Below are 26031 nucleotides of genomic sequence, written 5' to 3'. Positions count from 1 at the left end.
ATGGACAACAGCATTTTGAGGTGAAGGAGGTCCTTGATTCCTGCAGGCTTCGTAATACCCTACAGTACCTTATACGCTGGAAGCATTTCCCCCACCCTGAGTGGGTGGCTGCCCACGATGTTCACTCTCCTCTTCTAGTTAGGCGTTTTCACGCTGCTTATCCTATGAAACCTGCTCCTTAGTATTTTGGGGGGGGCAGTATGTCATGTTCACTGTTCCAATGTTCCTGGTACATCGTAACGTTTCGCATGTCATTTGCCTGATACATGTTTGATCTTGGGAGGGAGGAGGATTCCTCTTCGGGGAGTTGTTATCTGTTGGCTGCTGGGTTGGAATGTGTTTGGGTTATCTCATGTGTTCAAGGTTGCTTTCCCAGGATGTGTGGAAAACGGTTACCAGCACCTGGGAGGGGGGTGGTTGCTATGGCCGGGTGGGGGGAGGGATTACATTTGGAGCCGAGGGTTTTTAGTTTGTATTTGGCGCGCTTTTAGTCATTCTCAGCTTCCTCTGTATTTGCATACTATTCTTTCAATAAATCAGATATCATTAAGTACCTGCTTGTGAGTCTGGGTATATCAGGATAGGCAATCACTACAGGGAGGCTGAGACTTTCTGGTTCATCAGCTGCACCAGCTGAAGTGAGGGAAACAACCACTCATTCGTGTAATACACAGAGTTTATGCTTTATAGCTCAGAACCTGTTTGGCACTGTGCACTTGTGTGACTTTTGTACCTGTTTTTGGACACGGTTACACATTTTCAAGTATATTTATGAGATTCTCTGCAGCACTCTTTTCACAGCCCACTCTCTCTACCAGGAAGAAACCTAGTGACCTCCTGATGTTGTCGCCTCTGTCGGTTCTTGACAGCCCCAGGAGGCAGAAACAATGGCAGGGGCTTGTTCAAAACATCTGGAGAACGTGAGATAATCTGCCTTGGTCCTATAGGACTTCTGCTACAACAAGACAGGCTATTTGCCACCAGCAGCACTGCTGCCTCATTTTCCTCTTCCAGGGTAGAAATCTAATGCAGAGGAAGGCAGCAAAATGATCTAGGGAAACCCTGCACAATTCACATTGACTGCGGCAACTTGGCAAAACAAACCCTGGCATACCACGGCAATGGATCCACAGAGGTCACATGGTCACACAACACCCTGAACTGCTAATTGGCCAATCACTACAAACAAGCCTATGAGGTTTGAATATACAACAGGAGGTTATGTTAACCCAGAAACCTGGATGAAATTAACCAGAAGTAAACTTGTTTTGTAAAGAGAGGCATATGAATTGTGATCGTCCAAAACCTGCCCATGAGCATTTTTCCACTGCTCAACAAACTCTTGGGTCTGCAGCCCTGGAAATAGCGACTGGTCTTCTCAATCTAAGCTGGGTAGCAATTCAGTAAAAACCAGGATCCAAAGAAACCTAAGCTGATGTTAAAGATACAATATTTTTCTTCAGTGAACCCACCTCTGGGGGGTCACCATTTTCCACGCTGTCCTCCAGGCGTTGCCTCTCCAATTTCTTCACCCTCTGCACCAGGTCCCAACTTGGTGATATGGCGCAAAAAGGATGTGGCATTGATTGCCCGCTGCAAAAACAAAAATGGGAATCAAACCCCCAGATGAACAGGAAATTATCTCAACTGCTTTTATTGCTTTTCATGGCAGCCTGAAAAAAGCTACCAGATGAAATTTTCAATGGAAGGATTAACCTCCTTGTATCCATCAGGGTGTTACTGCTGATAAGCACAGCTACAGAGGTGGCTGTAAAGCTGGGAATTCTAGCTGGGAATTTTATGAAATGTGGAGATCACATCTCCCTTGATTATAGAACACAGATCAGCAGATAACCAAACAATCCAAAGCTGGGAACAAAGGGCTTGTACACAGAATTTATTTATTTATCAGCCACATTTGCAGCATTCCTGGCACCATGAAGTATTGGTTTACTTGTTTGTTTGTTGAAGGAACGCAAGGGGGTAACACAGCTCTCCCCCCTCTAAATAACTGAGCAAACATAACTTTCTGTAAATATCAGCATGAGTACAGAAGTAGAGCCAATGAACAAGGAAGGCTGATGTCATTTTATTTAATTAGTTTTAATCCACCCAATAATCAGAACACGCTGGGTGGATTACAAAGTACCCTAACACAGTAAAGTGAAAACTCTGATCAATAACAGAGGAGGAAAAAAAAATATGTACAACACATGCTGTCCCAGTTTAATTATAGCCCACCTTTCCCAGTTTTCGTGGAGAGCAGAACGATTTTGGTTGAAAAGCAAGTTTTACCTACTTTCTCAATTTACCATCTAAATTGTAGATTCATCCATGCTTAAAATAGAGCCAAGCTCAATGCTGCCAAATCTGTATTCCTTACAATAGGGACAAGAACTGGAGCCAAAAAATGGGGACACAGAGGAACAAGGGGGAGACTTCACCAGGCTCAGCAGCCCCTCAGAGCTTGCAAAAAGAGAACTTGTTAAAAAGCTGAGGGAGGAAGGTTATACAGAGGCTAACAAATCACAAAATGAATGAAAACAAATCACAAAAAGATGGAGTTTGAGTATTGTTGAGTCACAGGAGTAAGGCTTTGCTCACAGGAATCTTGACAAGGAACACGCCTGTCAAGAAGCAGCAGAAGTCTGCTAGACTAACCAATTTAATTAAAAGGTACCAGCTGTCATGAGCTACAGCTCTATCTTGTCAAGAAGGTGAGAACCAAGTGCCAAATATTGCAGCAGGCTCCTCTTACGTTATTCTACTGTTAATGAAGTGTTTCTAAAAAGACATAATCTTACTAATCGAGGACAGAGCATGCAGGTAGGGAGATATATTACAGCTACTGAAATCCAGTTCCAGTATCCCCCTTTAAAATTAAAAAAGGAGCACAGAAGGAATGCAGAACCATCCCCATCTTCAGTTAACCTTCAACCTTTGTCCTTACCTTCCACTGACTGCGAGCAAAGTTCTTCTGAATCTGCTCACACACAGATCCATGAATATCCTTCTCGAGAGCTGTGTCCCCAGAGATCCTGAAAAGTATAAAAGGGAGGGAAGTAATTTCAGTCCTCTCAGTGTTTGCTGAACTGTGTGTGGTCCATTTCCTATATGCAAGAACTCTTATTTTACCCCACTTCCTGGGCTTCAACCACCCTATCAGGTCTTTGAAGGGGAAAGGTGTCCTGATGGCTTTGCTACTCACTATCATAGGAATTGCTCAGATTTTTTTTGTACATAACCAACCAAATGCAAACAGCAGTTAAGTAAGAGCATGATGGTAGTGGAAGCAGGGGATGCATATAATTTATCTTCATTCTTTTTTTTGTAGAGTGGGATGAGGGAATTTTTGTTTCTCCAGAATCTGCAGCAGCTTAGAATAGGACAGGATTCTTTGCTCTCTGTCCTCAGCCTTGAATGATCAGCAGAAGAGCCTCAAAAAAAATTCAAGATCCATAACCCTTTTAAGGGATTGGGGGAATAGGAATGGAAAATTGTAATGGTGTGGAAGAATGGTAAGAAAGAAAACTTTTATCCCCTCAGGTAGTGAGACTTACCAGGGATGTTGCAGAGCTTGTTCACAAGTGAATCGTTTCTCGGGGTCCCGTTCTAGAAGATGTCGGATGAAATCTTTGGCTACATGGGAACAGAAACACAAACCTCATGATTTAAAGTTACCAGCAAAAGCATTTTTCTGGCAACCAGACAGGTATAACGGCTCCTATTATGACTACATTCAGTATCTTAGCTACTGAACCATCACTTTGTCACTTAATGTAGCAGGGCAACATGGGGGGTGTCAAGTGATAGCAATCTATATCAGCTTATTGCCATCAGAACCTGGTCACAGCTGCTGAAAATCTGAAAAAAATGCAACTAAAACAAGTCTAATCCTCATTAAGGGGGTAGATCAGGGTTGTGGGGGGTGTTAAAAAATGTCAAGATGGCAGCTGCAACCACACATTCAAAGCCCTGCCCTTATTTTACATGCAATGCATGTTTAAAAGGGGTAGGGCTTTGATCACAGAGTCACAGCCACCATCCTGACTTTTTTTTTATCTCTCCCCAAGGATATTCCTGGTAGACCTTCCTCTGTGCATCACAGGGTTTAATGATTTTCTTCATACCCTGGAGCATATGAAGCATGTGACAAAGGGGGATATAAGAGAGGCTGTGTACTGAGACTGGAGGTGTCTTTGCTGTGGGGGTGAACCTGGTATCATGCATAAAATCCAAATGTACATAACAGGGACTACTGTCTCAATTGTCATTGGTTAAGCCATTATTTTACTAAGGCAAGGGTGGATTTTTAAAATACAAAAATGTAGCAACTGGGGAGAGGGCAGTTGATTAGCACAATCAACAGCAAACTCTACCTTCATACTTACAGAAACACCCTTGATGCTAGAGAGAAAAACCAGTGTTGAACAGAATAACACTTCAAAGAGTTCTAAAATCATTACAGCAGGATTCACACACCTTACCAAGACATAATTTGCTTAACCACAGTCTACTGAATAAGCCACAACAGTCTTGGTTCATACAATACACTAATCCATGGTCTACACAGCACAATGGTTGGAGTCAAACCACACTCTGAGCTAAAACCAAACCATGTTATGACTTAGCACTGCTTACAAACCCACAAAATGTTAATTCCAGCTCCAGCAATGTGCCCTTCCCAAACTAGACTGGCATTTCCCTGACCTCTTGTGGCAACTGGCACCCTAGAGACTAGTACTGGTATCTTCCATTATCCCGGATGTCAGCTGAGCCCTCTCTCCTTATATGCACCCAGATTTGCTTTCTAGACAATGTAGATTAGAGCTAGAGAAAATCCATTAAGAGACACATTCTTTCAATCTGTTGGAGGATGCATACTGCTTGTGGGAAGGCATAGCTGTCACAGAGGAGGTCATCTTTTTTCTCTCTCTTGCCTCTGCCCCCCCCCCCTCCTTTAGCAGGCTACTAGGGCAGGGTAGCTAAAGATTTGAAAAAATCTTAAGTAATACAGGTAGTCCTCACTTAATGACCATAACTGAGACTGGTATTTCAGTTGCTAAGTGAAGCAGTCATTAAGCAAATCTGACCCGATTTTACAACCTTTTTTGCAGCGGTCATTAAGCAATTCACCTCAAGCATTACACAAACCATGTGGTTGTTAAGCAAATCATGTGGTTCCCCATTTATTTTGCTTGCCAGAAGCTGGCCAGCAAGGTCAAAAATGGTGATCTTGTGACCACGTGATGCTGTGACAGTCATAAATGCGAACCAGTTGCCAAGTGTCCAAATTGTGATCATGTGTCCATGGGGACGCTGCGACAGTTGTAAGTGTGAGGACCAATCATAAGTCAGTTTTTTCAGCACCGTCGTAAGTCCGAACTGTCACTAAACAAATGATTGTTAAGCAAAGACTACCTGTAAGACAAAATGCTTCTCAAGGAACAAACACTACAGACTTCTCACCCCACACGTAAGAGCCATGGCTTGAATGCTTCTGTCAAAATTTCCATATCCTATGCTGATAAGCAAAGATTTCTTGCTCTGGTTAAATGCTATCCAAGTAACCCAACAGGTAGGGAACTAGAGCCCTCAGGCTAATCCAGGATGAAGGAAGCCTGGAAAAAATATGGATACATGGAACAAACCCATGCAAGAAATAGCTTTGTAACTGGGAACATCTTGTAGTTCTGGCCCCCTGGAATTCTGTTAGAAGAAAAAGGCTTGCAAAATGCATACTAGGCAACAAAGCATACAAAGAACATGCACAAAATTGTTTCTGATGCCAAATGTGTATACTGATGGGGAAAGGGGACCAACCAGAATATGCAGGTGGCAAAGTGAATGGGATGGCTAAGGCATGGCATCCCGTTTTTAAGGAACAGGAATGAAACCCTCTCCCAGTCAATATATTTCCCCTTTAGAGAGATTCTGAGCAGGGCTTAACAAAAGGGTTTCTACAGCTTCCAAGTTTAGAACTGGCAAGAAGGCCTTCCTATGCCACTTCCTCTACCCAAACTTGCACTCACCTGACTCAGAGATATCATCCCAGTATGGGGAGTCAAACTCATATTCAGCTTTCAGGATCTGGTTGAAAAGTTCAGAGTCGTTCTCATCATAGAAAGGAGGGTAACCACAAAGTCTGCAGGTTGGAGCACAGGCATCAAATCTCACATATGTATGCAAAAACATATTACAAGTTGCTCCTTGTGCTTATAATGCAAAAGGCTGGATTGTTAGTGAAGTAGAAAGGTACCCACAAGATGTAGGAGATGACACCAAGTGCCCAGGAGTCCACAGCTTTTCCATAGGGCTTCTGCTCCAGGATCTCAGGGGCTGCAGAAGACACAATGGCCAAGAAGGAAAGGAAGGTATGGGGCTGTATTAAGAGCCGTACCACCAACTCAACCTTGCGCAGCTTAACATTGTTTTATACTATGAAAAGAAGGAACAGTTACCCAATAGATCAACTACAACTCCCAGCAGTCCCAGACAGCATGATGAGCCTGGGGGTTGGTGAAGAATACTGGGAATTGTAATCAGCAAAACCTAGTGGTTACAGATTTGCTAAAAATAGTGTTGATCTTGCAAACTGCACTCTTCCAGTAACCACATGTGCTTAGAGCCACCACCATCCCAACCCCATTGCTATGCCCAAAACTTATACCAATCTCTAAGTATTGTTGTAATGATTGCCACTCACTTTACCATTACATCCAATTCATACATGTTAAGTAGTAATCTCTTTAATGAGATTGAAATGTGCAGTACAGAAAAAAAAGTTGTGAAAAGAAGTTCCCACACTTTCCCCAAATTAAAACAGTCCAGTGACTTCTACCCCCCCTTCAGTATGTAGCCCCCCTTTTCATGCCAGTCTGTTCAGTTCTGTGCAGCTGTCTCTGCTGGTTGACCTTGGCAGCTAGAGATAGTCCACACAAGATGTTTTCACATTCCTGGCTTATCCCCCACTTCTACTGACTCGCAAGTTTCAACCTGGGTTGACTCCATTCATGCATGCAAGTCAGATCAGATGTTCTGGGAATGTTTGATCTGGGAGCATGACAATTGTTCTTTTTCTGTACTACTAACCACTTCCTTAGTTAAAAATAAAGAGTAGTGAACAGAGCTCATGATCCAGAATACCATGGACTGCAAGAAGAACCAGCCAATCAGTCCTCAACCCAATAAAAGCTAGCTGTCTCTTGAGGTGATGTTCAGCAGGCAGACATTCACATAATTTGGGCATATGATATGAGCAGAAGATGGACTAGAAAAAAATATTATGCTTGGAAAGACAACATACAAGGTAGATGAACAAGTTCAGAGAGATTATTGAAATGTTCTTGGAAAAGTTAAGTGTTGTTACAGGAGACAGATCAAGGTGGTGAACATTTGTCCAGGCAGTCAAAATTGAATCCAACATGATGGCATCTAAGTAACTAATTAATCCTGTAATCCTGTCCCTATAACCGTACAACTGAAGTGCAGAGCTACAGCATTTTCCAGGTTATAACAGTAAGATTCCCATGCAGATTCAGCTCCACTGCTCCAGCACCTCCCTGTTTTGGTTAAATGTAATACAACCCTCGCTTTTGTTGTCAGTATTTAAGACAATTGCCAGTTGCAAAGTCTTGTGCTAATTGTCATCTCTTCCTGACATATCTATTCTCAGCCCACCACCCATGTAGCATCACATCCAAGCAGGAGGCTGGCTTACCAAGGAAAGAGGAAGCAGTATGGGTTTAAGAAAATACATGATATCCCCAATCTCCTTTGAATCTAACTCAAGGCCCCCACCCTCTGGAACAGCACCCCCCCCCCCAGAGGTAACAACTGCACCCTCTCTCCTAGGGTTCAAGAAAGCTCTGAAAAACTGGCTTTGGTCCCAGGTCTGGGGTTGATGTGTTATTGTTTGTCTAGGGCCCCTGTATTGTTTGTTTTTTGTTGTCTGTAAAATTATTTCAGTCCAGGCTGTCCATTTGGCTTAATGTTTTTATCTGTTTTTATGGATTTTCCTGGTTTTGTGCACCGCCCAGAGCCCATTGGAGTTGGGCAGCTTATAAATGCAAATAAATAAAATAAACAAATAAAAGGTTTGTTTATTCCTTAACTGGATGAAAATCATCTTTAGCTCACCCACTGGTAAATGAGCAGATGGAATGTGAGCAGATGGATTATGAGTCAGAATACAGGACGAAAGCATTACAAAATCTCAGTTTGTGGATGAAAAAAGGAAACAGAAAAGAAACAATTGGCAGTCTTCAGAATTAGAAAAAAATCACCCCCAATGGTTCAAAACCCATTGTAGGATGACTTTTAAGGTTTCGGGTTGCAGTTTCAGGCCCTTGTATTACTCCCTGCTCAAGGATAGTGGAGCAGATTAAATGTTGCAAAAAATCACAACATGTTCTGTAAAATATTTGCATCATTTAGTCTTTTCTTGCCATGCACTGAACATCGAACTGAATTATCAATATGCTACAGAAAGGGGTCCGCACATCTACACAAGGGTGGATATTAGCACAGAATATGTTCCACCCCTCACCCTTCCCCACTGTCACACTCACCAACATAGCCAGGGGTTCCGCAAGCTGTAGACATGATGCCATCAGCCTCAATTTTAGACAGCCCAAAGTCTGTAATCATAATCTTGGCATCCTCAAATGGTGTGGCGTATAGGAGATTTTCAGGCTGTTTGGACAAGCAAAACATAGTAGAGTTACACCCATCATGTTTTATATCTCTCCCTTCCTCTAAGGATCTTAAGAGTTTTCTAGTTTATCTTCACAACCAAGGATAACAAGAGTAGGCCTTTTCCTCACTTGTCCTTTTTTTCTGCTCTATCCTAAAGACATTGCCTTCATCTCATCCCCACCCCAAGAGTGACAGAGGCTTAAGCTGTCTTAGCTGTATAGTACTGATATTAAAGTAGGGTTTTTTTCCTTTATTCCAACACCTTCCAAGGGCATCTCTGAGATGTACATGCCTTCAGGTGTGAGAAACAGATCTTTGTATAGATATGGCTGGCACGAAAATTCAATGTTTATAGCAAATAACTTCCAACAACCTAAAAGGTAACATGGACATTACTGGATGGACAACACCAAAATCAAGTACTGTAGGCTGTAGGCAAGCAAAAACAGAGCAGCTCTCCTCAGTCAGCAAAAACAAGACCTAGTGCTAATTACGGCACAGATTACAATCCCCTGCTTGCAAAATTACAACTTAAACAAACACAATAATCAGACCAACAAAATACAACCTCAGCAGTATTCCAAATAATTATGCAGTGAAGGTGAAGAGTAGCTTTAATAGACTCAATTTGATAAATAGGCTGCCTGAAGATTTCTGGACTGAAATCTGTAAACCTCTTAAAGATATAGCAAACAAAAATATCCTGAAATGCAAAAAGCAGAACAAACCCAAATGGCTTTTCATGATATTGTCCTGGGGGAAAAGCTGCTCTATTAAAACAAGAACCAGAGCAACGGAGATCTGAGTTTGATTCTCTTTATTGAGATACCTACACTGTGATAGCTGAGCCCCAGCCAAAGTGAACTGGGAACCCCAAGTTTAGGTCAGTGAGGACTATATAGAAACAGAGAGAAAGGTAGTAATCCGTAGTGTACTATGTACTAATCCATTCATTAGGGAAGTAGTATAGCCCACAATCTTACATGACTAATGAGGCAAATATCTGGACCCAGACCTTGTTTCTGACACTTGGTTCTTCTGTTTCCCTAATTTGCCCCACTGAGCAGGGAAGCTGGGCCTTCTGTTTGTTCCATTTGTTGTGATAAGGTAGTCCCACTCCATGCTTGCCCTTGCTTGGCAGTTCTAGTCTCACATCTTCTTACCCACTTCTTGCCTCAGGTCATCTGTGGTTAGCTGCAGTATCAGAAAGCTGTCTGCATTCCTTGCTCACTATTTGTGTCACATGGGTGAATATACTATATCATATTAAACCAGAAAGGACTGATGTCTTGTTTTCTTTGCTGTGCTAGCCGAGAATAAAATTCCAACTTCTAAACCCCACAATATGTTGGAAATAACTGAAGAAAAGCAGAAAGCAAAAGGCAAGGCATTTGATCTGCCCAAATGCAAAGTCCCAGAGAAAGCAGCAAAAGGCAAGGCGTTCTATCTCAAGAAGCAATACAAAGAAACTGAAGGGAACATCTGAATGGGAAGGAGAAGGGATTTATTTTTTAAAAAATTACATAAAACAAAAGACTTTTATGAAAAACACAGGCATGATAAAAGACAAACAAAGGAAAGAAATACTGGAGAAGAAGCATATAAAGGAAAGACGGTGCAAATATCTAAAAGAACTATAAAAAAAGATCCCAAAAACAATAATATATACAAAGGTTTGACCACCAAATTAGAATTAGATGTTCTGGAGAGTAAAATTAAATGAGTCCTAGAAAACACTGCTAACACTAAACTCTAGGAGTTACAGCAGAACCTTTTACAATTTTACAAGACGGTGCAGTTAAGGTGCTAACTGAGGATTGTAAGCAGGAATGGAAAAACAACACTGGCCAAGAGGCTGGAAAAGATCAATTTATATTCTAATACCAAAAAAAGGGAAGTACTAAAGAGTACTCAAACCACTGAATTGCACTTATCTCACATGTTAGTAAGATATTGTTCAGGATTCTGCAATTCAGACATCAACAATAAGTGGAACAAGAGCGGATAAAAGTATAAGGTGGATCAGAAACCACACTCGTAATGTCCAGTGGATAATGGAAAAGGTAAATACATCTGGTTTTGTTTATTGATTGTACAAAGGCTATGTAAACCGCAACAAACTGTGAATAGCCCTTAAAAGGATGGTGTACCTGGCCACTTCATCTGCCTATTGAATAATTTGTATGATGACCAGGAAGCAATAGTTAAAACAAATCGTACAGAAACTAAATTGTTCATAACTGGAAAGGAATATGCCAAAATTACATACTATTATTTAACTTATATGCGAAATAAATCATGAGAAAAGCTACAGAAGAAATAGTAATTGGAATTAAAGTTGCTGGAAGAAACATCAACAACCTCAGATATGCTCAGATTTGCTTCCCATCAACCATATTGATGGGAAGCGAAGAAAACTTAAGGAATCTCTTGTTGAAGATGAAAAAGGATAATACAAAACTCTGCTTCTCACTGGTAAAAGATGGGCTAAGGGAACAGACTAAGATTAGTAGCAATGCCACCCCAACACAAACAGTGGGAGAAGTTGAAGTAGTAACAGACTTTATCTTCCTAGTTCAAAGGCTCAAAAATCCATGAACTAAAGAAACATCTGCTACTTAGAAGAAAGACAAAATATTAAAGGTATGTATTGTAAGAGCCATGGTCTTCCCAGATGTAACATACTGCTGTGAAAGCTGGGCAATAAGAAAGACTGAACAATGAAAAGATGATGCCCTTGAATTTTACTGCTGGATAAAATTGTAGAGAATACCTTGGAACACAAGAAGAACAGTTTTGTACTAGATGAAGTAAAACCACTAATAACAAAGCTAAAACTTAGGTATTTGGGATCAGAAACATAATGCAAAGACAGGCGTCACTGCAGAAGAACCCATACGCTTAGAAAAATTGAAGGCAATTAAAAAAAGAGGTCAACACAAGATAAAGTGGCCGGAGACTATCACTGGTGACAAAGAGTTCTATCAATAACAACAGCCTCACTAATGATCACGGAGAGGACAGGAACTGATTCATTCCTCCAGGCCTAACCCAGAGTCGCCCAGAAGAATGGGATGCTTTTTTAGGTGAAAGTTGCTGGGCAGAACTCAGTCACTTGTTTCAGACCAGCAGTGGTATTCCCAGCATTGTTCCACAGGCGAGTGTTCTAACTGGACACAGTTATTGGGAAATGTAGAACATGCTCATCTCTATCAAACAAAAATACTGCATCTCCTCCATTTCCTATGAAGGCAGGTCCAACGTCAGCGTACAGATGTGGGACTTCCTCTACTCGGCATTCATCAATCAGTGCAGAACTTTCAGCATGTTTTTCCATGCACACCTGAGCAGCAGCCACTTGCTTATAAAAGAGGGAAGACTCTGACGCAGCAGGAGTGAAAACCTGCATCTTACTAAGTGACAACAGCCCCCATCCCTCATTGCACCCCCTTTCGGGAGGTTAATTTAGGGGATGGAATGGTTCCCATGTTACACTCTGATCTTTCCACCCTCCTGCCCCTTCCCTCTTCCAGCTGGCCCATTCTGCCAGGCAAAAAATCAGGCCCTGAATCCTGTTTCTTTGTTTCTCTGGGGACCACCATTTCTTGCAGGAAGCAGCTTCATATTGCTTTTTGTTCTGTTGATTGTATTCTGCCCCATAGATTATAACAGAAGGCAAGGTAAGTGCAGCTACAAATTTCAGTGAGTTTCAAACTGGATTTTGCTCATCATGCAAACAAGTTTGCACTTGAAGGGAGAATGAACCAAAAGTTGTGCAATAAAGCGTTTCTGCCTCTTATCCCCTTTTAATATCTGTTTAATTGCAACACAAAAAAAGGAGATTTGTGAGAACCTCAGAGGGACTAATTATCCCATTCCTGATCCTCGCAACTGACAGCTCTGTGCTAAAGGTGTCCCCACACACCAAAGTCTCTCATTTGCTTAATCTCTGCGAAGGGCTGGCACACAGTCTGGCTAAGATAAACCTGTCATTTTTCCTAGAAAAAAAGTAAGTGCACAAAATTCAGCTGCTTCTTCCACATTGCCTCACTATATCTTGGTTATACCAACATGTGACAAAGAGACAGAATCCAGGAGCTGGATTTATAGATAGGACGCACACTGAAGTAATATATTCAGAAATTTGTAGATCTCTTTATGGAGTAATCTCTTTCCCTCCGTGTTCATGGCCAAGTGCCTTGGCTTTATTACAAACATGGCCAAGTACTTTGGCTACATTACAAAATCAGCTTTCTCATTAACTTCCTAAAAGCAAAGCTGCATCTGCACAACACACTGAGCCAGTTTAACACCCAGCACAGCTCCGGCTAATTTTTATTCTCAATTCAACTGAATGTAAGAAAAATATTATATGTTTATATAATATAAAATATATCATATCATATCATGTTATATAAACAAGCTCAGCAGTCTTAGCAGAACAACTCTTTGGAAAATGGGAAAATGGGACCAAATTTTGCAAGGTGGGAGAAACCAATGAAAGAAAGATGCAGTTCAAAAATGGACCAAATCCAGCTGTGAACTGCAGAGAACAAAATTCAGAACAAATTCCCCCAAAGCATCCTTATGGAAGAGGCAAGGCTTGGAATGCTGACTGCTCCATTCTTAACCTTCCTCCCTCTTCCTCCCAGTCATGTGACTCTTATTACAAAGGGTTGGAAAGAATTCCAGAACCTAGGCTTCACATATTTTCCCTACCTTGTTTTTGGTGGTAGTGGGAGCTTAGTGTTTTGTGCCAACACAGACCACTTGGTTAGTTTATGGTTCGATTTATTTTTCAAACCCAGAAAATAGTTTAATTCAATAACCAGGTTAAGTATAAATGTCTATCAGCAAAGCATGGCCTCCTAGTCTGGGGGTTCCTCTCTCACGTATAATGTTGGGACCTATTGGCCAGCCCTAAAGCATCCCAACATACTCACTTTGAGATCCCGATGAACAATTCCCAGATCATGGAGGTAGTTCACAGCCTCCAGCACCTGTCGGATGAGCTGGCTGGCATCCTTTTCTGTGTAATAGCCTCGTTCAATGATGCGGTCAAAGAGCTCTCCACCTGTCACCCTGCACCCAGGACAGAAGTGATTTACATTCACACTCTCTCAGCATGAGGACTAATCCAACTGTCAGGAATGACTTTCTTTCCCAATTGGAAAGGGAGGCCGGGGAACCTAACATCCAGCTTATGTATATGGCTAATGGATAAATTTAGGTAGCACCAATTTATGTATTTGCTTGTTTGTTTGTTTATTTTGTGCCTTTGAGTCAGTTTGGTATAGTGGTTAAGGCATCAGGCTAGAAACTGGGAGACCGTGAGTTCTAGTCCCACCTTAGGCACGAAGTCAGCTGGGTGACTTTGGGCCAGTCACTCTCTCAGCCCCGGGAAGAAGGCAAGGGCAAACCACTTCTAAAACCTTGCCAAGGAAACTGCAGGGACTTGTCCAGGCAGTCACCAGAAGTCAACACTGACTCGAAGGCATAAATAAACAAACAAACAAACAAACAAACCCTTCTCACCCCTATAGATTGTATGTGTCTTCTTCAACCTCAGGTCCTCTACCAGGAGCCTGGGAGTTTGAGGGTTCTGCATAGTATCTTAGCTGTTCCTAGCACTGCACTCTTCTGGACAGAGAGTTCTGATGTTGTTCCTGGGATCCATTGGAGCCACTCTCCCAGCTTATGAGTCACAGCCCCGAGTGCTCCTACCACCACTGGGACCACTTTGGCCTTCACTTTCCACATCCTCTCTAGTTCCTCCTTCAGGCCCTGGTACTTCTCCAGCTTCTCATACTCCTTCTTCCCGATGTTGCTGTCACTTGGCACTGCTACACCTATCACCACCGTTGTCTTCTGGTCCTTCTCTAGTACCATGATGTCTGGTTGATTGGCCAGTACCTGCCTGTCCGTCTGGATCTGGAAGTCCCACAGGATCTTAGCTGTGTCATTCTCCACGACCTTCTGTTGAATCTCCCATCTGGATTTGGGAGGGTCTAGCCCATACACTGTGCAGATGTTCCTGTACACAATGCCAGCTACTTGATTGTGCTCTTCAGTGTATGCTGTTCCTGCCTGCACCTTAGGCCCTGCCACTATGTCAGGAATGTCTCTGTCTCTGAGGCCTCTCTGCACAGTCTGCACCTCAGGTCCTGTCTAGTATGGTAGACCCCTGCTTCTATGGATCTGGTGGTTAGTGCCTGTTCTTGTGCTGCTATGATCAGTGCCTCAGTGCTGTCTTTTAGTCCAGCCCTTTACATCCACTGGTAGGATTTCCCAATGTCAGCTACCTCAGCTATCTGTTGATGGTACATCCCATGCAGGGTCTTGTCTTGCCATGGCACTTCCTCTGCTTGATCTTCCTCCCATGTCTGCTGCTGCCTCAGGCATTCTTTCAGCAGCTCATCTTTGGGTGCCATCTTACTGATATACTCCTGGATGCTCTTGGTTTCGTCCAGGACACTGGCTTTGACACTCACCATATATATATTTGCTGTAGTGGACTCTAGAGCATCTGTTAATACCAGAAAGAGGAAGTAGTGATCCTAATGAGCTGGGATCCTTCATTTGGAGGGTCCATGGTGCTACCTCTCCAGTTCCCTCCTCAAAAGTCATTCTTTGCATGGATTTGGAATAAAGCTAAGTATCAGAAACAGCATTTGCTCTTGAGTCTCTGCAGCTCCCAGACTTGCCTTCCCTTTGCTGTCTGATTATTAAGACCAGCCTTTCCCAACCTGGCACCTTTCAAATGCAGTTCCCCAAATTGCAATAGGATTGCACCAACCAGGAAAAGATTAATTTTAGATTGTAAGTTCATTGGATGCAAGGACCTTTTTCTTTGAAAGAACCACACATCATTGTGATCTACAAAACAATTATTATACCTGCCATTTCCTATCTCTCCAGAAATAGCTGATTATCTCCAAAGGACAAATTCCCCCACCCCAGACTTCATAAGTAGAACCCCATTCATGAGACAGGGTCTTCTACTCACAGCTGCATGGCCAGGTACAAATGAGTGGGACTCTCATAAATATCTTCCAGAGCCACAATGTTCTCATGTTGAATCCTACAACAAAAATTAAGAGACAGAAGAGTGAATGGCTGCCAACATCCCAAGATTCTACCCTGTCCTTTATAGAAAGCTCTGTGTAGGAAGCATTATGAAAACCATGTATGTACTCCTAAGGCTGAAAGGTTGATTAGGGGTTGGGTGAAAGTGATAGGAATATCACTAAGGGCTCTTCCCCATAACTAGTTAAAGTGCTGTCCACCAATCCTTGAGCAAGTTTGATCTAGTAGGTTAAGGTGCTGGGCTAAAAACCAGAAGTCTGTGAGTTCTAGTCCCGCCTTAGGCATGAAAGCCAGCTGGGTGACCTTGGGCCAGTCACTCTCTCTCAACCCAACTCACCTCACAGGGTTGTTGTTGTGGGGAAAAGAAGAAGAGGAAGGTGTATTTGGTATGTTCGCCACCTTGAGTTATTTATAAAAATAATACAGGCGGGATAGAAAACTAAATTAAATAAATAAATAAATAAATAAGTATCTTGACATAAAACCTGCTGTTCCCATTGCCAATCACTAGCCAGAAAATGGTGCTTATTTACTAGTGCTTGTTTACAGTATACAGGGTGAGTTAAGGAAAGGGGTTGGTGGATTTCCCTAGACTGGTTTCCCTCCCCTCCCACCAAACTTGACCAGCTGGTGAGAATCCACCAGTCACACTCCTTAACTGAGATGGGGCAGGGAGGAGGCAAGTTTTGATAGGTGGATTATCGGCCAGCTCTACACCAGGGCTGTGAGAGGTGGCAGGAAGGTGGGGAGCTGATCCTTCACCCACCAGATTCTGATGCTGTGGTGGGATCAGAAATTTAGAGGGTAAAAGGGCCAGCTCTCCCCGCCTCAGCTGCCTCATTTCCCAGTTGTGGTGTGGAAATCACCACACAGTCCCCTGACATTTCTCAGCAAAGCCTAAAAAACAGTTGACAGGCATTGGGGATAGCTGCATGGTGAAGCTGACAGGTGTGGATGGGTTGCATGGTAAGAGAGCTCCCCCAGTGCTTATTAGCTATTTTTCAGGTGACTTTTAGACATGGTTTCAGTGCTCCCCTGAAAGATCAGTAAATCTATGTTTAAAAGTAATCTAAGGGAGGAACTGCATGGTGCAGCAGGAGTCTTTTTCCTAGTGTCGTCCCCACCCCCACTCCAATACCTGTTAGTTGGGCTGATCCGTCTTTTAAACACAGGTCTCCTAGCTGGGGACCAGCTTGGAGGCTTGATGGGTACAAGGGGAGAGGCTGGTTTAAAAGACCCACATTCTCCTACTGCTGTACTCAAAGCAGAATGGCCTTGCAGAATGCAAGCAGAATGGCCCCGGAAGATTTGAGGACTGGACTAAAAGACATGCCTACACCAGCCCACACCAGCCTAAAGTTGCCAGTAGGTGCCAGGCTGATCTGTCCACTAGGATGTCACTAAATGAATGCTGCCTAAGGGGCAAAAACACTGTTAAGGATGACTTAAGGTCACCCCAAGTGTGGGTTGGGGATGAGTTGAAGGTAAGGTCATGAAGTCATGACAAAAAAACCACAATTGCTGGGACATGTTTATGCTTAGGGGCAAATGGGAAAACATGATAAGTAATCTTGGGACAATTACTGTCTCTAACCTTAACCTGACTTCAGAGATTCTTAAGAAAAGTACATCACCCTAAGTATCTTGGCTGAAGGCTAAGATATGGAATAAATAAAATTATACAATGCAAAATTCACTGCCATCCTGCTATGTAAACAGGTGTGGTATGCTTCTTATTTAAGGCCAGACCCTCTCCAAAGTTAAAAGAATGAGAAAAATACACTCAAGAGAAGGAGATCAAAACCTGGAAACCACATTCTCTTACCAAAAGAGAAAAAGGGTTGCCTTCTGAGCCCAGAACTTTGCTAGGTTGGCCTGTACAAAAAATGATTGCAGGTCAAGCTGCACCTCTGAATCTCCCTTTTCTATACAGCTATAAGGGCAGACAATGTCATCTCCTTTTCCCTATCTGGAAACTGGATTCTCTGCTAGATCAATGAAATATCATCTGTATTTGCATTGTTATTCATTATTATAATTGTTGTCTCTGAACAAAACGAAGCTCCAGTACCAAAAATGGATGCTGAGCACTGGACCCTGAAACTCATTTTACATTCTGGAAGAAAAGCACAGAAATCCAAACTGACTTACTTTTTGAGCACAGCAATTTCATTCTCCACAGCCGCTTCTTTACCCCGCAATGCTTTTTTAGGAATACATTTGAGGGCTACAAGGCGCTGAGATCCATGTTCCTGGGCCAAGACCACTTCTGAAAAGGCCCCTCTGTCAGAAAAAGAATGAAAGAAAGGCAGAATAAATGCAGATATGCATAAGTACTCACAACCACACAAGCAGTCACTAAGGTTCTTACAAAAATCCAATACAGCTGCAACAGCAATTCAGCAGTACAAACTCAAGTGTGTTCATATAGCTTTAAGCCCTACTAAATTAAACGTGATTTCTAGGAAAGCGGGGTTTTTTTTAATCCCTTGGAACTTTTTGTTGGACTGGATGTTAAACAAAAAGCATAATGAAAGTAAGGGAAAAACTGTTGCCATCCCACCAATGCAATTCTTTTAACTCTTTGCAGATTATGTGTGAGTTTAAGGTAGCAAAAATGTTCAGTTTGCTTCAAACTGTTCTGGGACAAAGAAACAACTGAGTGTCCCATTTCAAAATATAAAGTCAGCCATTAGAATTTCACCTTATTTTTAAAATTGGGAGAGAAGGACAGAATGAGTAGTTCAAAAGGGGAGGGGGTTGTTTTGATTTTTTTTATTTTGGCTTTGGCTTTGGGGGAGGGAGATCTTTTGGAGTAAGCAAGAGTGACCAAAATGCAAAAGTGGTAGAAATTTCTGAGATTTACTACACAGGTTCCCCCAAGAGTTTTCAACTCCCCCTTCCCCATCTTTGCTCTCCCAACACGCCAAACTGGAGCTGATTCAGATGATTCGATCCCTTGCTTGATGCTTTATGATTCTGGGACAAATTGTGTGAAGCATCTCCAGTGTCAAGGATGCAAACTGACATCAGGTCACATGCAAGTTCTTCAGGGTTGGCTGACTCCTGTGCAGACCTGATCTCCTAGTGCTGCAGAGAAAACAACAGGGAGGCATCCCCTAGGAAATGGTAGCAGACAAAGCCTGTTCAATGTCCCTCTTGAAATGGATTTGGATTCTCTTCCCCTCATCCACCTCAGAAGGCTTGGTGCACTTGGTAAAGAAAGGGTTAACCTGTCTTCACTCCCACCACCTTCCACACATTCCCTTGGGCGCCTGGTCTATTATTGTCCAATGCACGTCAGATATGTCCAAGAGCCCCAGAGCCAATGGGATCACAGCATGCAAATTAAGCCGATCAGGCTGCAGCATTCCTGGGGTCTCTCTCTGCAGAAGAGGCTTCTGGGCGGGGGTAGCACATCCAGCCGCAGAGGCCGGAGACCAGCTGGCTGAGGACCTCAGGGCAGGAAAAACAGATGGGGTGCAGTTAGCATCATGCTAGGCTTGGAGAACAGGAGAGTGGTAGGCAGATCTCAGGCATGCTAACATCCCATAACATTGCACGTGTGAGGTTATCTGTTACATGGGGGGTGGGGGGAATGCTTCTTTTGGCCTATATTTAAAATCATGCAATCTTTAACATCAATCCAGTGCATAACACTGGAGCGGTATTGAAGCCAAGTGGGGTAGGAGGGAAGCATGGTTTAGCTGCATGATAGATGGGCAAGGGTTAGGATTGGGGATGCAAGGGCAGAATGTGATTGGCAAAGAAAAAAAAAAGAAATGGAAGTGGGTGGAAGAAAAGCAAAATGACTGAAGCTAAAACAGCCTTCTTCAACCTTGGGCCCTAAAACTCAGAATTCCCCAGCCAACATGGTCTTTGGCATTCCCAACACATCTGGAGGGCCCCAAGTTGGGGAAGATGAGTATAGAAGTAGAGAAGGGCTAATCCAGAGCACAGAAAGTAAATATATCAAGAAATAGAGGGTGAGATGAAGCTCCAGATCCATGCTAAAGCCCACAAGAGCAGCATTCCCAGAGCAGAAGAGTGTCTGTGCAGATCTCTTGCTGGCCCTTCCTTTTTTTACTCACGCGCCCAGCTTCTCTTTGATGTCATAGACACTGGCAATGTCTTCGACTGTTTTCTTCCAGCCTTTCCCAAGAGGCATTGTGAACAGCTCAAAGCAGGCAGGCCAGAAAGAGCTGGGGACAGAAAAAAGGAGAAAAATGTTACATATGGAGAGGGAAATTTGGAATGGAAACATCTGGAATGGGGTCAGCCTATTCCCATGGCTCCTTGGGCCAGAAACCTCCTGGCCACTCCTCTCTGTCATAAGATACTGAAGAAGAAATTTTGGTGTCCAATATGGAAATTAAAAGACAACACAGAAATACATTTGGAGCTACACATCACCAGAAAGTCCATTCTCACTTCCAAATATTCTTGAAGTAAAAAGAAAGGTAATTTCCAGATGATGCCATGTTCTGATATCCTTAATAAAATGCCTTACAAACCCAGTACCTGAGGAGGTCTCCCCATTTTATGGGTAGGGCCATCTCTAGGCCTACAACCACATTGCAAGCCTTTCCAAGATGCTGCCCCTCTATCTGGAAACTGTAATTTACCACAACCAGAGGGCACCAGGCTGCTAGAAGCTACAGTTACCCTATGGTATATTCTATCTAAATGGTTTAAACTTTGATTATAAAAACAGGTTTTTACCAAGCAAAGGTAGAATTCTGTTCACATCCTGACAATTAAGATGCTCTCCGTGACCACATAACTGGGGGCAGGGAGGAACATGGGCCTTGAAGAGCTTGAAATCAGAAAATCCCAATCCCAGATCAATTGGGTCTGTAAACAGTCATGAGTCCATGTGGAGTGTGGAGGAATATAAAAAAATAAAAAATAAACACCACATTTGGCCCGATTTGGCAACTTTTAGTGTTTCTTACTCAAGTGTCATTAGCACCAAAGGGCAACAGCAAGTGGCAATTTGTCTCAATGCCATGAGAAGTTTTCCTTGCCAACTTTTGCATATCTAGCTGTGGTTCAAAACATAAGATCAGGCCAGCCTAGGGGCTGTTTCGTCAAGTGACAACCTTAATATAAACTCTTAAATGAGAGCTCTTCCAGAGAATAAAAAATATTACAATAACAAGACTGTTATGAAAATATGGCACCTCTGATTTTCTCCCCAATATTTAGGAAGGGGTATCAATAAAAGGAAGAAGTAATGCCAGATCCATTAACAACAGCTACAATTCAGTATTAGCAACAACAAATGAAAATCAATGGTAAAAAAAAAATGGTACAGGCAGAAAAAATTATACAGTGTAAAAGCTGACTTGCTATGTTGTTTCTGACTATATTATCACTGATAATTATTCTGTTTGCTTAGTATAATTCCTTAATAAAATTTAAATCAACCTACTTGCTATTTATGATGCCAGGTAAGAAGTAATTCACTATTAGATAAGATGGTCTGATCATTTGTATTCATTTCCAGAATTGGACAGAATCTGACCAAATCTTAACAAACTCTGTCGTGCATCTCTCCCACTGAAACAGAGATGGCAAACAACTAGAACCACTCAACTGAACAGAAATAAAACTGATTTGGACCGGTTTATTAAGAAGTGTGACTCGACTGTCATTTCAAATGAAGAATGTATCTTTTCAAGGGATAGGAACAAGCAGTATTTCACATTTCTATGTTCTATTCCTGTATTAGATTTTTGCTTTTAGAATCTCTATGTGTGCATTTTTGTGAATGTAAATGTGTGTATGTATGAATGTGTGTGAGACAGAGAAAGAAATACTTGTAAGCCCTTTTTTGCAGATACTGGGCCAGCTTTATTATAAACCATGACCCCTTTTGGGAGGAAAGAGTGAGAAAATAGACTTCTTTCATCCCCTAAATCACTGTCTGAAGCAGCCAATCTAAAGTAGTCAAAACAGCTTTCCCCAAGATGAATCCTTCGACAAGTGCCAGATTACATAATCACTTATGCCTTCAAGGGCACCAGGTTGGAGAAGGCCAATCTGGGAAAAGAAGAACAGACAAGAAGACAGGAGCTCTCACAATGGGACCTTTTCTTCTTTTCTTTCAAGCAGCTGCAGAAAGAAAATAAAAAAACAGTTGGGGTCATAAGGGAATTTAAATCTTCCTCCTGCTCCATATATCCCCTTCTATATGCTTCTCTCTTCCAGAGTAAATAGAGCTTGGGTGGAGAGGGAAGGGGATAAATTAAGTCAATGCAACAATGGAGAGAATGCATGCCCCGTGGCCTGGTCCATGGCTACATTTATCCCCCTGCCAGCCCATCTTGTTTACTCTTCAATTATTTGGGCCCCTGAGTCAAGCAACACGGGACTCCCTTGCATGCCCCCTTTTCAATTTCCCCAAGGGATTGTAAGAGTCACTGTCATTCTGAAGTCCAAGTATGCCTTGTGCCCTTGGCAGGGTGCACCCTGAGCCTCTTGCAGTCCTGAGCTTGAGCTGGCAGAGAATGGAAAGAGCCATGCCACATGCCCTCTTTCCAGCCCAGACTTCTTACACTTCCATTGGCCTCCTCCTCCATTGGCCCAGCAGGGCTTCTGCTTTTTTAATGAGCTTTTACTACTACTTCTACTACTTCTGAATTTATCATTTAAAGGAGATATGCTCTCACTAACGGGATGCATCTTTTATCTACAGCAGCATAATTTCTGAAGTTGGGACATGGGGTGTGTGCATCTATCAACTAGAAAGCTGCACCATCGGTGCCTCAGATAGCCAGAGTGTGCACGGATGCCTGGCAATTAATATATGTTGAGAGAGTTCTGCCATGCATAAAACATGGATGCTACTTAATGCAGAAACTGATAGTCAGAATCACTCAGCCACATCCACTTCTTTGAGAGATGCCATTTGATTTTCCCATTTGTTCACTGGAGGCAAAACAGACATGGAGGACTAGTGGCCTTTGGGACAGTAAATCTGATGAGTAGCTCACTGCAAAAGACGCTTATTACAGTTTCTTACAAAAACCAGTTGCCATTTAGGAAAATGCACTGCTTCTCGGAAGGCCTGATGAACCAGCCATGCCAATGGCAGGTCTTTCCCCTCCGATTCCTATCCAGCCTTTCCCAACCTGCATTCTTCTTACCAGATGTGCTGGGTGGAGAATTCTGGGAGTCGTAGTCCCAGCTCATTTGGAAGACACCGGGTTGAGGAATCCTACCTTATATTGTATTCTTCAGATAATTATAAACTTTTATACTCAGTTACCAGTTGTGTGTGTGGTTATCTGGACCTGTTCAGTGGCCATAGAGAAGTTCTATCTTTGAAGACAGAGTCATGTATCTTTGTGCGTATGTCTGTATGTTAGGACTAAGGTTCTGCTAGTTCAGGAAGGAAGGAAAGTTGGTTGTGTGTTATGTGTGATGTTCATTCCTTTGGCCTGAGGTGAAACCAGGTCAATCCATATGAAGTGTACAATGCATTTCGCTGTGCTTCATATTCCAATGATACTGTATGTTTACACTGTGCCTAAAGGGTTATTGTGTTTAGAGAATGGGAAGAAGTAAGTGAAAATTACAAAAGCAACAGCACTGTCTGATGAATACAAAAATACCCAAATACATGTAAGCACTTTTTTTTTTTTTTTTGCAGTAATGGCCATTATAATATTTTGAAAAAATACTGATATGTGTACTAAGGGTGGTTAGGCATCACTTCTTGTAAACGGTGTTACCATGTGTCTTCTTGAATCTCTGATGGAACAGCAAATGGATCCATGCAAGACAGATAAGAGCCTACGTGTGTACTTCTGCATGCACACATTTTGTGGCAATACGGCCTAAGCCTGCATAAATGGTTGAGAACTTGTTGCTGTGTGTGTACAAATACAGGCATAACAGGGAAACTGATGAGGAACAAAGATATGATGAGAGGAAGCAGAGTTCTGGAAAGGAAATTTGATGACAAATGAAAAGGAAAGCAGGGAGGGAAGGAGGGAGGGAGGAGAGTTGGGGAAAAGGGGTAAATTATGGGGCATTCACTAAAGAAAGAGGGAGTTTTATGGGGATAGATTTTACAAATAATTTTATGAAGATAAGCGTGTTACAAGAATGGAAGAAGGATATGTAGAGATGGATGGAGTCAAGAAAATGGACGGACATACTTAGATGGGTGAAGGGACTGACCAAAAAGTAGAGATATAGCCCAGTAGGGCCTCCGCTTCAGAGCCGCAACACACACGCTTCGCGCGCCTCCAATAACCCAGCTTAAAATGGAATATTTCAGATTCGCATGACCCATCCACCCCCTTCTCGGCAAATGGTACAGCCACCTGTTCGGAAGCCCAGCGCGACCAAGACGAGCGCTCTCCACACCGACAGGCAAAACCGCCCGCCGCCAAAAGGCCCCCGCCGTTTTCCTACCGACAGCACGGCTCGCAGCGGTATCCAGCGCACCGGTCTAGCTCAACTTTACAGATAAGACAATCCGAAGCATTTTGCGCTGAAATAACTCAGGAAGATTGACTTTCTGGCCAAGCGGGTATAGAATTACAGCCTCGCTTTCCGCCTTCACCTACGCACCCTCACAATGCTCTCCAAGCCTTCCACCCACCCCAAGTTCGTGCGTGCGTGTGTGCTTTCAGCACGTCCCTTAGCATCAGCCGCCCTTTGATTAGGAAGGAAAGCCGACGAAGAAGCGCCCTGCCGGGAGCATAAACCAACACAGCATCAGGCGAGGACAGAGCTGTGTGCCTCCCTTTGAATCCCACGCAGCCACCCCGTCTCCCTTCCCGGTTCCTCCCAGCCCTGGCGTTCTACCTCTCCCAGTTTCACACGCTCCGGCGATCCTCCTCCTCCTCCACCCAGCCCGGATCCGCTGCAATCCGGGCTCGTTTACATTCCTTAGGCGTCTCTGCATCCCGCGCGGTTCCCAGCCTGGTGGTGCAGGCGAGTCGCTGGGTGGGGCGGCGAACGGACTGAGCGAGGCGCGCGTGTGTGCGTGGGCAAGCGCGGGCGGGGAACCGAGACTGGCCCTACTTCGCCCCCAGCTCCGGCTTGTCCTCTCTCCCCCGTTCCTCCCACGTACCTGCTGCAAAGTCTTGAGCCCTCTGGAGTTAGCCCACGCCACAGGCTGCTGGCGCCCTCTTCCCATCCTCTAGCCCGCTCTTTGCCTCGCCAGCCCGCCCGCCTGCCCGCCCGACCCACCTCGCCACGCCTCGCCTGCTGGCTCAGTCCACCCTTCCACTCCGTCTTCCTTAGGCGTCTCTTCGCCCCTGCCTTGTAAGGCAATAACAGGCGGACGTGGGCTTAGTGGAGCGGCTGGAAATCAAGCGAAGAGGGACACCAGTGGTCATCCTGCGGCTGGACTTCCCAGATCTGCAGCCCGGGAAAGACAGCAGGGACCACAGATAGCCAATTTAAGTAAAACCTCTAAGAGTGGAAGCAGTGTATCTCTGAATAATGGGGGATGAAGTACTGAGGTAGTATAAAGAGATTGGCCTACAAATGAGGAAGGTGGCTAACATTCCCAGGCTTTACCTTGAGCTAACCCTGGCTTTCTCTCCACCCAAGTATGCTGTGATTGAGAATAATACTGTAGATCACCCTTACAAGATTCTAGTAAGGCATACAAGAGAGTTACTATCTTGTTATGTTCTGTGAGGTGGGTGGCCATATAAATGTGATTTATAAATAAATACATAAATCTATCAAGTAATTTGACCAACTCTAGAACAGCCTGGTGCCTCCAGGTGTGCCATCCAGACTTCAGCTCCCCATAATTCCACAGCTTAACTGGAGACCACCACACTGGGGAACCCTTCTCTAAAATATCCTGTTCTGATAGAAACTAGTGTCTGCTGACAGCAAAATGAGAGAAGGAGGAATTGCTACCTTCAAGACCTAGGAAACCTGAGGTTTAACATAATGGAACATGGGGTTTTGTTATACTCAATTTTCTATTCATAGAGGCTACTTGGAGCATGAAGTTTTCAAAAGCTCCAACTTTTGAAATTCCAACTAAATAGGTAACAGAGTTAGAAGCTATCAGCTGGGAAGTGTAGAGGGGCAAGCATAGCCAGTATATGTAGAAACTGAGAAAGAAGGGAGGGGACGAGCATCCCACAGTAAGTTGTGGGTCACCCAAAATGATCTATATACTAAGTTTGTTTGTTTGTAACCTTTAACTGGGCAAAACTGTGCAACTTAAGTCAACAATTTTTGAACCAAGGTACCTCAAATGGG

General features: G+C 43.3%; 1 protein-coding gene across 3 annotated transcripts in view; it reads right to left on the bottom strand.

Moving 5' to 3' along the window:
* PNCK (pregnancy up-regulated nonubiquitous CaM kinase) overlaps positions 1 to 24976 on the bottom strand; it is a 36165-nt gene extending 11189 nt beyond the window's left edge. The window contains exons 1-11 of one of the 3 annotated variants that reach the window (XM_063294220.1): positions 24875 to 24976; positions 19875 to 19985; positions 17935 to 18066; positions 15704 to 15778; positions 13641 to 13779; positions 8571 to 8694; positions 6264 to 6339; positions 6033 to 6145; positions 3561 to 3639; positions 2951 to 3038; positions 1473 to 1593 (exon numbers count right to left, since the gene is read on the bottom strand). In XM_063294220.1, the coding sequence (XP_063150290.1) occupies positions 1483 to 1593; positions 2951 to 3038; positions 3561 to 3639; positions 6033 to 6145; positions 6264 to 6339; positions 8571 to 8694; positions 13641 to 13779; positions 15704 to 15778; positions 17935 to 18066; positions 19875 to 19951 (1014 nt within the window). In that variant the 5' untranslated portion in view covers positions 19952 to 19985; positions 24875 to 24976 and the 3' untranslated portion in view covers positions 1473 to 1482. Of the gene's footprint in view, positions 1 to 601; positions 1594 to 2950; positions 3039 to 3560; positions 3640 to 6032; positions 6146 to 6263; positions 6340 to 8570; positions 8695 to 13640; positions 13780 to 15703; positions 15779 to 17934; positions 18067 to 19874; positions 19986 to 24606; positions 24712 to 24874 lie in introns of those variants that run through there. The other 2 variants (XM_063294218.1, XM_063294219.1) reach the window with 2 other exon arrangements.
* Positions 24977 to 26031: the final 1055 nt, after the last annotated feature.

Source organism: Candoia aspera, chromosome 2 (assembly GCF_035149785.1).
Source record: "Candoia aspera isolate rCanAsp1 chromosome 2, rCanAsp1.hap2, whole genome shotgun sequence".
In the NCBI taxonomy this organism is placed as follows: domain Eukaryota; kingdom Metazoa; phylum Chordata; class Lepidosauria; order Squamata; family Boidae; genus Candoia; species Candoia aspera.
The sequence above is the reverse complement of the archived record's forward strand: the minus strand, read 5'-3'. Positions and strand labels throughout refer to the sequence as shown.